The following is a 13,912-nucleotide window of genomic DNA, read 5'->3' on the forward strand; positions in this document are numbered from 1 at the left end:
TCCATGTTTATTTATTTATTTATTTATTAGAATTCTCCATTTGGAGGGTATGGCGAAACAGGTGTTAAGGACACCTTTTCAAAGCCGCCATACACACATGTGCACATGTTCGCACATGTCAACACGCGGCGGGGTTAACGTTATACCGCCCCTTACGGGGTGATATACCCTTTCGCTGGCTGATACGGTATGTAGGTTCGCCAGGCCTACAACCGAGTGATTTGAAGTGAATCACCAACTCCGGACAGAAAGGTTTGCTCCATCTCACACCGCACCATCGCACGTGTGGGGGTTCTTTAACGTGCATAGGGTGTGACTCTCCCCATACACGGGACCTCCATTTAACGTCCTATCCGAGGGACGGTCCTAGCCGAAGCTAGGTACTCAATTGCACCTGAGTAAAGTGAGGAAATACGTGTAAAGTGCCTTTCCCAAGGGCACAAGATCGGTACCACAGCTGCTGGATTCGAACCCGCAACCTCTCGGTCACGAGGCGAAGAATGTACCACTGTGCTACGCGGTCACACAATGTTGGTTGATACTGACGTCATAGAATGATAATGTATATTCCAAATTCAAAGAAGAAGACGCAAAAGAACAAAGAATGAAGACTCCTTTGTTCAGTATACCTTGCTCTGTATGTTCAGTCATTTGCTCGTTTGACCATTGAATTTTATAATTCAGGCATTTGGGGGGGGGGGGGGGAGGGGGGGCGGCATTTTGTTATAAGCACGTTTGGATAAATTTTTGGGTTTCCATATAGGATGTCATTCATGTAATAAAATCAACATAAACTAAACTAAACAAAAATAGAACTTAAGATTCCCTGTCCCTCCGCTCTCCACAGCTCAACGATGTTTCATAACCATTCCGTGTATCAAAGATTTGTAGTCATTGCTTTGGCTCTTCCCTCCATCAACAGAATTTCTCCCCTGACAAGCCGGTCACATTCGTGTGAATTTCTTCAGCCATAATACTACGGAACCAATGTCGACAAGGCCTATAAAACATGGTCCACCACAAGAGAGCCAAACCTTGTACGACACTTTCATGGCCATCCCCCAAATGTTCTTCATTTGCTGTCGTATTTGCTGGGCTTATAGTACCCAGAACGAGGAATGTAACCAGGCCCGCGTATTGTCTAGGCGCTTGGTGAAAAATATAGCTAGAATTGCACAAAATGTGGTAAAAGCATGAAACTTGGTATGATGAATCTTGCGTATGTGCTCAACATTTTCAAGGGAGGGCCAATTAAAATGCACGTTTCTTAGCAACGGTTGCTAGGTAACCGATTCCCCCAGCAATTAGCTAGTAGGTACCGTACACCAACAAGAAGCACTTCAGTTCCGGTTTGATGCTACAGCCTGTGATTGGCTGGTCATGTCGTGCTCGAAATTCAGTGTCTGATCCTCTCCTCAAGTGCGTGTCAAGACGAAAACTGTGCCTCTAACGTAGTTTAAGACATGGTGACTAGTACTCCCTAGAAATGTACTTGTAGATAGAACAAACGTCCTATCAGCGGGCCGGACCAGGCGCCATTGCGACCTTTACGCTCTGTACACGTTGCACTTGTTGCATGAACTTTGATCCCCCCGCTTAAGCATTGAACACATTTTGGAGTCAAGGTCAGCAACATGGAAAGTGTATCGATGCTTTGACGTTCTGCAATTCTGTTAGTTTTCCTGGGTTTTCTGATCAGACACAAGAGCAACGTTAACGCAGAGAAGGTTCTGTTGGTACCTCGGCCAACTGGCGAAAGTCACTGGTTAACTCTGGCCAAACTTGGTCGTGCTTTGGTGGATGAGGGTCATGCCGTCACTGTGATTGTTTCAGAGGACATTGTGGGAAAACGACGGGCAGAGTGGCCTGACTTTAAGTTTGAGGCATTCCAAGTGCAAGGAACCCAAAAAGCACTCAATGCTTTACTAGACCAATCGTATTCTGCGGCTGAAGAATTGTCTCTTTTCAAATTAAAAGAGGTATTCGCCTCTACGTCCGAAGGGTTCAAACAATACTGCGCCACGTTGCTGGGGGACAGTAAACTTGTGGAACGATTGAGGGCATCCCGGTACAGTGTGGTGATTTCTGACCCCTTTTTTCCTTGTGGTGCTATCCTCTCAGCCCATCGAGACTTCCTGATCCCCCACATCGCCCTTTTGCGTTGATCTCCATTCTTTCTTGATGCAAAGGATACAGGTGTACCACTGCCCCTGTCATACGTACCATCCCTACTTACCGATTTTACCGACGACATGACCTTTCTACAGCGACTTCAGAACGTTGTCTTGTCTACTCTTGCACCAGTGATGACACGTCAGGATGTGTGTGGAATATATAACGAACTGGTTCGCAAGTACATCGGCGAGGAAGAAACTATTCAGAGCTTGACGTCACGTACGGATCTGTGGCTTTATCGAACCGACAATGTGCTGGACTTCCCTCGTCCCAGCATGCCTAACATTGTGCAAGTTGGAGGACTGAATGTCCGTGCCGCCGTTCCTCTTACTGAGGTGAGTTAAGCTATAGGCACAGCCCGCCTTACGTGCAAATGCATGCTGTCTACGTGCCAAAACGTGGGCAATCTTTTGGGATCCGTAAGTGGTTAGTACCGCCTCCGTACGCACTCGTACGGAATCCGACGGGTTTGGGAGCACGTAGACACGCCGTTGAACTTTGCCATCTGGCTGCGAGCCAGTGCGGGCGACGCGCGTGCCCTTTACAGCGAGTAAGGAAACCGTACGTACGCAGCACGTGTATGTAGGGCCTGCATACGGTAACGTGGCAATCGCACAGAGATTGTACATTGTAGTACGTTGTAAGCACTTACCACTTTTACAACGTATGATGCACGCAACCGGTTCACAACCAGGCAAACCACGTACTTACACCTTTTCAACCGTGCGACTGACTCGGCGTTGAGACGTACCCCCTCCCTGCTCTTGCCACTCCTTCCCTACGCTTTCAGAAAAAAACTGGCGGATTTGACCTCCAAAATAAACGTACGGACAAAAAGCACGTACGACGGCTTGTGCCCTTAGCCTTAGGCAATAATACGTAGCCATTTGTACCTTGACCAATATGTCCGCGACAAGCACCTCATCCGAAACACTGTGGCTTCCGGGTTAGTCGCAGTGTCGGTTGGTTATGTATCTGAACTAAGGCCATGTTTGTTGATTGTATGGATCGTTTTCAACGGGAAAAAGGCTTTTAACCATACTGTAGATCGCACAAGCAGGTGCACATGAACAAATGTGTGCCGTATTCTGACGTCATAGAATGAGAAAGTAAATTCCAAAGTCAAATAAGAAGACGTGAAAGAACAATACTAAAAAAGATTTTGTTCAGTATACCATGTTATGTGTTCAGTCATTTGTTCAACTGCCCTGACAATTAATACTGCAGGCCGGCAACCTATTCTTTGGGGCAACCCATTGGATGCCGTCCATATAATAACATTTGATCTACATGGACTAAACTAAAAAGATACAACTTAAGATTCCCGGACCCTCCCCAGAGTTTAATGACTTTTCAAAACCATTCCCTATATCAATGTTTTCCCTTAGTCATAAGAATGTTTCCCTCGGCAAGGCCACTTTCGTGTCAGTTTTTTTTTTTTTTTGTCGTGTGACTTCCAGCCATTCTATTACGGAGATGGACGTTGACAATGGCCTATAAATGAAAATATGGTACGCCACAAGAGAGCCAAATCTTGTACGACACATTTATGGCTATTCCCCAAATGCTCTTCATCTGCTGTCGTATATATATATATATATATATATATATATATATATATATATAATATATATATATATATATATATAGTCTAAGGCACGGTGACTGAGAATTATGGCATGATTCTAGTTCATCCCTAGAAATGTACTTGTGACACAAGTTGACAAGCGTCCAATCAGCGGGACTAGGCGCCATTCGACCTTTACCCTCTGTGAACTTTGCACTTGTTGCATGAACCAGTTTGATCCCTTCGTTTAAGCGTTGAAAGAATTTTGGGGACAAGTTCAGCAACATGGGAAGTGCATTGAAGCTTCGACGTTCTGCTATTCTGCTAGTTTTTCTGGGTTTTCTGATCAGACACAAGAGCAACGCAGAGAATGTTCTGTTGGTACCCCGGCCAATTGGCGACAGTCACTGGATAACTCTGGCCAAACTTGGCCGTGCTTTGGTGGATGAGGGTCATGCCGTCACTGTGATTGTTTCAGAGGACCTTGTGGGAAAACGGCGGACAGAGTGGCCTGACTTTAACTTTGAGGCATTCCAAGATCAAGGAACCCAAACAGAACTCCAGGCTCTACAAGACCAAGCGTATTTTGTGGCTGGAGAATTGGCTCTCTTCAAATTTTACGCTTCTGCGTCTGAAGGGTTCAAACAATACTGTTCCCTGTTGCTGGCTAACAGTAACCTTCTTGCTCGGCTGAGAACATCTCGGTACAGCGTGGTGATTTCTGACCCCCGTTCACCTTGTGGCGCTATCCTCTCAGCCCTTCTAGACTTCCGGGTCTCCCACATCGCCTTTATGCGTACAGATCAGTCCTTTCTTGATGTAAAGGCTACAGGTGTGCCACTGCCCCTGTCATACGTACCATTCATACTTACCGATTTTACCGACGATATGACCTTTCTACAGCGACTTCAGAACTTTGTCTTTTATACCATAATATCAGTGTTGGCACGTCAACGTGTGAGTAGCGACTATAACGAACTGGTACGTAGGTACATTGGCGAGGAAGAGACTATTCAGAGCGTGACGTCACGTACGGAGCTGTGGCTTTATCAAACTGACAATGGTCTGCTGGATTTTCCTCGTCCCAGCATGCCCAACATGGTTCATGTCGGAGGACTGAATGCCCGTGCGGCCGTTCCCCTTACGAAGGTGAGTTAGGCAATACTTGAAATACCTTAACCAACATGTCTGCGCCCGAGCACCTCATATGAGACTACGTGGCTTCCGGGTCAGCCCACGCATTGTCCGTTTTTAATGTATCTGAACTTAACTTAAAAAAAAGATTACATGGTCCTGGAGGGTTTTTGAAAATCATTCCCTGTATCAATGTTTGTAGCCCTGTGCCCTCCCCTCAATCATCATGACCTCTCCCACGTCAAGTTCCAGCAAGACTATTGTGGAACTAAACGTCGACAAGGGTCTATGACAACATGGTCCGCCACAAGACAGCCGTACCTCACGGCTATCCCCCAAACTTGCTGAGCCCTTTATTTGCTGGTAAGCTATATATGTATATAGACATCATTGACTCACGCCGTGCTGCACGCTTACGTGGAGATCTGACGGAGTATCGCCGACTCAATGGAATCCGCAACATAGCTATTCGCCAGGACCGTGAGAAGTACTGGACGGATCAAGCTGCTAAGCTCGAAGCTGCAGCAGAGCGGAATGACCAGCGACAAGTCTACAGGCTCCTACGTCAAGCCAAGGCTGGCCCACGACAACGCAGTTTCCTCATCAAAGACAGCGACGGCAACATCATCTCTACAGAGTCCGACTGTATCCACAGATGGAAGGAACATTTCAGCCAGCTGCTCAACCACCCTCCAGTACCAGAGGACCCTACACTCTCCGAAGCAGCCAGTGCGACTGATGCCACAAACGCAGACTGTCCCGTAACTCCTGTTACTCCGGACGAGGTGAAGGCCGCCCTGGGTAAACTAAAGAATGGGAAAGCCCCTGGGATCTGCAACATAACGGCTGAGATGCTGAAGGCAGGAGGGGATCACATGATTCAGTGGCTTACTCAGATAGTGAACCATGTGTGGGTCCTGGAGACACTCCCTGATGACTGGAGGCGAGGGATCATCCTGCCTTTCTGGAAAAGGAAGGGAGACCAGCTGGTGTGCAGCAACCACAGAGGCATCACCCTACTCTCCATTCCAGGCAAGCTGTTCACCCGTATCCTCCTCACCAGAGCCATCCCTGCCATCAGGAGCAGGCGGCGCCCGCAACAGGCAGGCTTCATGCCAAACCGCTCCACCATCGACCACATTTCTGCACTCCGTCTGGCTATCGAGAAGGCCCGGGAGTTCAGAAAGGACCGTCACCTCTACATCGCATTCATCGACCTCCGAGCGGCGTTCAACACGGTAGACCACGCCTCCCTCTGGAAAATCCTGAGACTTCTTGGAGCACCTCAGAAGACAATTTCCCTCTTCCAGCAGCTGTACAACTCCGCGGAGAGCTGCGTCAGAGTAAACGGGAAAGAGTCCGAGTGGTTCTCCATCAACAGTGGGGTCAGACAAGGATGCGTGGCTGCACCGGATCTCTTCAACTGCATCATCGACTATCTGATGTCCAGGGTCTGTGAGCGTGTCCCCGGGGTATCTTTCGGGCAGTACAACCTGGCGGACATAGAGTATGCCGACGACACTTCCCTGCTTGCCGATGACCTGACCCGACTTCAAGACGCTCTCACAGTCTACGACGAGGAGGCCAAGAAGCTTGGACTCAGTATCAACTGGGGCAAGACGGAACTGATGCATGTTGGAGACGGCCCTGACCCTGAACCCTTCATCTTCAGCGGCTGCCCTGTCAAGTTTGTCTCCACATTCAAGTACCTGGGTTCTATCATCTCTAAGACTGGTGACTTGAAGCCAGAGATAAATCAACGACGTGCCCAGGCCTCCGCTGTCCTACAGTCCCTGTGGAAACCACTTTGGCGACACAGACATGTCTCCTTACAGACCAAACAGCGCGTGTACAACTCTTCCGTCGTATCAGTCCTTCTGTACGGCTCCGAAACCTGGCCTCTGAGCAACACCTTGGCAGCCCGTCTCGATGGGTTTGACAGCAGAGCCCTGAGGAGAATCACATGCACTCGCTGGCAAGAGCATGTGCGTAACAGCGACCTCCGGGAGCAGACCGGACAACCTCCTGCCTCTAGCCTCGCTGCCATGAGAAGAGTCCGCTGGTATGGCCACATCCTTCGCCTCCCCCCAGAACACCCTACGAGAGCCCTGCTAGACTTCGATCCCAAGCAGGCAGGATGGCGGCGACCACGGGGGGCGCCTCGCACCCGCTGGATGGACGTGGTGACCAGAGATCTCCGCAGCATCAACATCACACCCCAGCAGGCGCAGCCAGCAGCATTGAACAGAGGGCGGTGGAGAACTCTAGTGCACGCAGTCGGCTCTACGCACCATGTGCAAGAGGATGAGAGTTAGAGTATATATGTATATGCGTACGACCATGGTACGTACAAGTGATTGTGGCAGGCCTGTACGTATTGTTTATCGACAAGAAGCCCTTTGAACAGTCCCGGTTTGATGCTTCAGTGTGATTGGATGGCCGTGTCTTGCTCGGAATTTAGTTTCTGATCCTATTATAAGACCTTATAAAGCGCGTGATAAGACGAAGACCGTACCATTAACTTAGTGTAAGGCACGATGACTGAGAATTATGGCATGATACTATTTCCTACATAGGAATGTACTTGTAGAGAGGTACAAACTAGCAGGACCAGGCGCCATTGCGACCTTTACCCTTTGTGCACTATGCACTTGTTGCATGAACTTTGATCCCACCGCTTAAGCACTGAACGAATTTGGGAAAGGAACAAGGTTCGCAACATGGGAATTGTATCGAAGCCCCGATGGTTCGTTATTCTGCAAGTTTTCCTGGGTATTCTGGTGAGATACAGGAGTGGTGCAGAGAAGGTCCTGCTGGTGCCTCCGCCAACTAGCGACAGTCACTGGATAGCTCTAGCCAAGATTGGTCGTGCTTTGGTGGATAGAGGTCATGTCGTCACTGTGATTGTTTCAGAGGACATTGTGGGAAAACGGCGGGCAGAGTGGCCTGACTTTCAGTTTGAGGCATTCCGTGATCAAGGAACCCGAGCAGCACTCAGGGCTCAACAAGACCAAACCCATTCTGCAGCTGGGAAATTATCTCTCAATGAAGAAGGACAAGTATTCAAATCTGCGTGTAGAGAGTTCGCTAAATATTGTGGAATGATGCTGGCTGACAGTAACCTTGTGCATCAACTGAGAACGTCACGGTACAGTGTGGTGATTTCTGACCCCTTTTTTCCTTGTGCCGCTATCCTCTCAGCCCATCGAGACTTCCGGGTCCCCCACATCGCCGTTATGCGTGGAGATCCATTCTTTCTTGATGTAAAGGCTACTGGTGTACCGCTGCCCCTTTCATACGTACCATTCCTATTTACCGATTTTACCGATGACATGACCTTTCTACAGCGACTTCAGAACATTGTCTTGTCTACTGTTGTACCAGTTATAGCACAACAGGGTGTGAGTAGCTACTATAACGAACTGGTCCGGAAGTACATTGGCGAGGAAGAAACTATTCAAAGCGTGACGTCACGTACGGACCTGTGGCTCTATAGAACCGACAATGTGCTGGACTTCCCTCGTCCCAGCATGCCCAACATGGTTCAGGTTGGAGGACTGAACGTCCGTGCGGCCGTTCCCCTCACTGAGGTGAGTTAGGCGGGTTGCAGCTTGACTCGTATTGACCATACGTATAGCGCCCCGGCCCTCGCGCGAAACTCCGTTGTTACCCCCATAAAAATGGAAGCATTGTTTGTGTATATGTATGTGTGTATGTATGTGTGTGTGTGTGTGTGTGTGTGTGTGTGTGTGTGTGTGTGTGTGTGTGTGTTTTCCTCTGTCTACCTGCATTTCCGGATATTTTTGTTCAGCATAACTTGAGAGCCTCGTGATGGATTGTAATGATATTGAAATACGGGTAGGTGTTGGAAAGGTGTGTGACCTTGGTACTGCAGCAATACTCCCAGTTTTTGGCGACGCCACAGGGGCGAGCCTGATAGTATAATTTGTGACCGTTTGACAAGAATTCCCAGGCATGTCAGGAATTTTTCTACAGACATGTGCAGATGCATCTCCCTTTAGAGGGGAATAACTCGGGAATGGGTTGACGGATCTTCATGATATTTCGAATTTAAATAGCTTTAGCGATGCCTTACAAAACTAAATGCAAATCATGCAAAACAGGGGCTAATTTGCATAATTGATGAGGACAGTTTATTAAAAAATACACTGCATTTCATGTTAGAATGCTAATAATATTCCACATATAACTAAAAAGGAGAGAAATATTAGGCTTACTGTTAAGGATATATCCGATTGGCAAAAATTCCCGAAATTCCACAACAATTCGTCCTCGCAAATGCACCATCCTTTTGAAAGGGAATAACTCGGGAAAGGGTTGACGGATCATCGTGATTTTTTATATGTAGATAACTTCGGAGATGCCTTCCATAAATAAGGACTATTAGTGAAACCAGGGGCTAATTTGCATAATTAATGAGCACAGTTTACTAAGTCACAGTATTTCATTGCTGCTAGGGAAAACTAGAAGAGAGAAATCTCGATAGACATCAATTATGTAAATTGTTACCTAATTTGCATAAATTATGAGAAACTGTTATTATAGTGTTAAATGACAAAAATTTTATTCTGGTATTTGGTAGAAACATGTACGTTAAGTTGAACATGCAGACGTAAGTCATGCAAATTAGGGTTCACGTACATGATTTATGACAAAATGCTACAACAGCTTTCTTTGCTAAGACTTTCATTCCTTGAATACATTGTTATTTAGGTAGATATGTTTTATGCAGATGAGGACCTTATCTATATAATCAATGAGAAACATTTATGATAGGTCACTCGTCACAAGAGATCACCTTTCTTGTTACCAGCAATGCCCTACAAACATCCATCGCGCAAAATAATATTCATACATACAGCTAGGCGAAATTGAACACAAATACAACACACCTACAACAACAATCATTAATATCTATAAACAATAAAACCGTCGCCATGGCTATAGTTTTATTGCCACACTGTATTTTTTGTCCTAGACATGCTATGGTCTCGAGTTTCTGGTGGCAGATAGCTTATGATGTAAGGAAGGAATGCCCACCTAGCAATTTGCCTCTGGAACTGCAGGGGCGTTTTAGTCAGAAAGTTTCACCATGGATAAATAAACAACGGAAAGGCTGGTTGAAAGGACCATCGCAAAAAAAATATATTATACTAACTACAGACTCATTTGCCTTATCAATGGGACAAGGTGAAAAATTGAATGTACAAAGTAAGGCTCTGGACAGTTCATGGAGGTGTAAGATCTCCGAACTCTTGTTTCTTGAGTGCCCCGCATCCTTCGACCACTTAGATTTGAGTACATGTCGAGGTATTTCATCATGAACAAAACGTCCATGTTCCCCCAGCTTCATAATTTTCCAATTGTCAAGTACTAGTTCCTAACCAATTTACTTGTGTTATTTTCCCCACTTTAACACTTCCCCTTCCCACGATAGATACCGAATACCGCTTAGACTAAAAGTGACACCGAGAATGTCCGCACGGACATGCCAGCCGAAGACGCGTGAGAACTCCATCCCGTACGAGCAGCTCATTGTGTACCTACGTGCATGTACCTCGTTACCCAATCGCTATGACCCTATGCAAACAACAGATACTAGTTCCTTGATAACTATGATTGGCTATGATTGGTCCAAAAGCCATCAGCTTTGTACAAACTTCCAATCCTATCTCTGCTTGTATTTTGGAAAGTTTATTTTGCAACAAAATTGACCTAGATACAATTTAAATAGATTAAGTAGACAGCATTATCATAGTTTTAACCTTTGATCACTCCTAAAACCAGTCCACAAGCGCAGCAACATGGGAATGGGGCCGAAGCTGCTATGTTCCGCCATTCTGCTAGTTTTCCTGGGTTTTCTGATCAGACACAGGAGCAACGCAGAGAAGGTCCTGCTGGTACCTCGGCCAACTAGCGACAGTCACTGGATAGCTCTAGCCAAGACTGGTCGTGCTTTGGTGGATAGAGGTCATGTCGTCATTGTGATTGTTTCAGAGGAGATTGAGGGAAAACGACGGGCAGAGTGGCCTGACTTTAAGTTTGAGGCATTCCAAGATCAAGGAACCCGAGCAGCAATTCAGGCACTACAAGACCAAGCATATTTTGTGGCTGGTAAATTGTCTCTCCGCCAAGTAAGAGAGCGATTATCTTCTTTGTTAGAAGAGCTACATTATTGTGCCCTATTGCTGTCGGACAGTAACCTTGTGGATCAACTGAGAACATCCCAGTACAGTGTGGTGATTTCTGACCCCTTTTTTCCTTGTGGCGCTATCCTCTCAGCCCATCTAGATTCCCGGGTCCCCCACATCGCCGTTTTGCGTCTGGATCCTTTCTTTCTTGATGTAAAGGCTACAGGTGTACCGCTTCCCCTGTCATACATTCCATTTATATTTTCCGATTATACCGACGGCATGACCTTTCTACAGCGACTTCAGAACGTTGTCTTGTCTACTGTTGCTCCAGTGATAGCACGTCGAAATGTGAATATGAACTATAACGAATTGGTACGTAGGTATATCGGCGAGGAAGAAACTATTCAAAGCGTGACGTCACGTACGGACCTGTGGCTCTATAGAACCGACAATGTGCTGGACTTCCCTCGTCCCAGCATGCCCAACATGGTTCAGGTTGGAGGACTGAACGTCCGTGCGGCTGTTCCCCTCACTGAGGTGAATTATCCTACTACTGGATCGGACGTGAGGATTGAAAAAAACCATTACATTGATTCAACTGCGCATCCCGATAGTTCCTATAAGCCATTTCACTGTGTACATGCGCAAATCAAAGATGCTAGCCCATGAGAATACGCTAAGCACGTCTGCCCATTGTTACGAGACAAGACCTCTTCACAAGTCAGGGAAATTCACCTTTGACCTGTGCATACGCAGTTGGATCTCTTAAAGGGCTTATGTCGGAACTGTCGGCAATGAAACACTGTCCAAGTTTAGGGCGAAAATTCACTATTGGTGATTTATCTTTCTACAGGACATTGAAGCGTTTGTCCAGAGCTCTGGAGACGACGGAGTGATTGTCGTCAGTTTCGGGTCTATGGTCAAGACGATGTCGACAGAGAGGCAAGAAGTCTTCGCGGCAGCCTTCGCCCGACTCCGGCAGAAGGTGGTGTGGCGGTACGTGGGAGAGAAGCCGGCCGGTCTGGGCAACAACACCAAGTTGCTGGCGTGGCTGCCTCAAAACGACTTGCTGGGTAAAGTTCTCATTATAAGACAAATACTTTTTTGGAAATTATACAACTGAAGTAATGGGAATACATGAGTAATATATGAGGACATACACTAATAGATAAATGTACAATAAAACCAATCATTCATGGGATCCCATGTCTGTAATATGCTTAACCCAGGTTTTCCGATCTTTCCTCACTCCACCCCGGGGTGAAAATTCGAACCTGACTTCGGTTGGGGGTAAGCGGTGGAAGGAAAGAATGATCTCCACCTTTAAGTAGATTAACAACCCACTGCCCTACGTCTGTGGGACAACCTTAACCTTTTCTTTTTACCTTTCTCTCTGTAGACATGCAGGATTTTTTCAAACGATTTACTAATGTCTTGATACTTGCTCTACTTGTTGTAGCCCACCCAAAGACCAGAGCCTTCATCACTCACGCTGGGTCGAACGGCCTGTACGAGGCCCTGCACCACGGCGTGCCAATGGTCTGTCTGCCGCTGTTCGGGGATCAACCCGCCAACGCCGCCCGGGTGGTGGCCAGGGGACTCGGGGTGAAGCTGGACTTCAGCACGGTCACCTCCGACCAGTTGTACGAGGCCATTCTTCTTGTTGTCACCAACAACAGGTACGGCTTCTGTCGTTTGTATATACAGGGTTTGTTACAAATCAAACGGTCTTAAGAGCGTACTTGTTTTCAGATGTGTTGAGGAAGATATACATACAACTGCATCTTTATATCTATATCGACATATCTATTTGTCTTTACACACACACATACACACATACAAAGGTACATGTATACGTGTGTGTGTGTGTGTGTGTGTGATATTATATTTATATAACGTTATATGACTATAAATTAGAGAAAGAGATATTCTTCATCTCTTTATCTTTGATTCAGTGTGGTATTAAATTTGGCACCTATATCATAAAGATTGGTGAAATGTTATTCGACACATATACACAAAGGTGATAACAAGTACGTTTTGTATCTTCTCCACAGTTACCGTGAGACTGCAGCACGCCTGTCCCGCCTGCACCGTGACCAGCCCCAGTCACCCATGGAGCGGGCCGTCTGGTGGATAGAACACGTCATCAAACATGGTGGACTGCCCCATCTCCGCGCACGCGCCGTGGAGCTGCCATGGTACCAGTACTACCTGTTAGACGTTGCTGCTTTCCTATTGGCTGGCTGTGTAGCTGTCCTGGGTACCGTGTGGTACAGCTGTACGTTCTTCTGTAGAAAGTGTTGTACTAAAGGTGGCGGCAAGCTGAAGTCTCAATAGTAGACACTAGGTAATATCAACCTTGAGATTTATCAATAGGCAATTTTCCTTTCGAAATGCTTTAGGGTATGTGGATCGTCTTGAGTAGAGATTGATTTTTTGTAGAAAAGATTAAGTGATATATTCTATGCAAATAAGGACTGCAATGGCATAACCAATGTAATACGCTGGTACGTAGCTGACCTTTGCTACAGCCACCTCATAAAGCCAATGCGTTCGCTTCGTTCACACGTTGGATTTATTCGGTAGATAAAGCAAAGGACCAGGCATAAAGAATTGTTACATAGGTGATAACAGTAACAAAGTATTCTTCAGGTTCAGTTTTTACATACTTTAATTTCCAATTGCAAGACATTACATGTAAATACAATGGATTTTCTAAAAATGTAGTGAAAGAATAACATAATATTAATTAATAAAGTCTACATAGGTTTCACAAATACAGTGCATATTAAACACAGACCTTATCTCCAGCAAGAGTTTACCTGATACCTGATCCGTGCTATAATATCATCATTCGTTTCCTTTTTTATAATTGCGC

General features: G+C 46.3%; 1 protein-coding gene across 2 annotated transcripts; it reads left to right on the forward strand.

Moving 5' to 3' along the window:
• The first annotated feature begins 7,537 nt into the window (after positions 1-7,537).
• LOC118416773 (UDP-glucuronosyltransferase 1A1-like) lies at positions 7,538-13,857 on the forward strand. 2 transcript variants are annotated; one of them, XM_035822013.1, is made up of 4 exons: positions 7,538-8,466; positions 11,885-12,104; positions 12,491-12,710; positions 13,089-13,854. In XM_035822013.1, exons 1-4 carry the CDS (start codon positions 7,597-7,599, stop codon positions 13,369-13,371), a joined length of 1,593 nt encoding a protein of 530 aa, XP_035677906.1. In that variant the 5' UTR covers positions 7,538-7,596; the 3' UTR covers positions 13,372-13,854. The 2 variants fall into 2 exon arrangements, with proteins under 2 accessions (XP_035677906.1, XP_035677908.1); XM_035822015.1 differs by lacking the exon at positions 7,538-8,466 and adding an exon at positions 10,119-11,568 and having other exon boundaries at positions 13,089-13,857.
• Positions 13,858-13,912: the final 55 nt, after the last annotated feature.

Source organism: Branchiostoma floridae, chromosome 5, assembly GCF_000003815.2.
Source record: "Branchiostoma floridae strain S238N-H82 chromosome 5, Bfl_VNyyK, whole genome shotgun sequence".
In the NCBI taxonomy this organism is placed as follows: Eukaryota; Metazoa; Chordata; class Leptocardii; order Amphioxiformes; family Branchiostomatidae; genus Branchiostoma; species Branchiostoma floridae.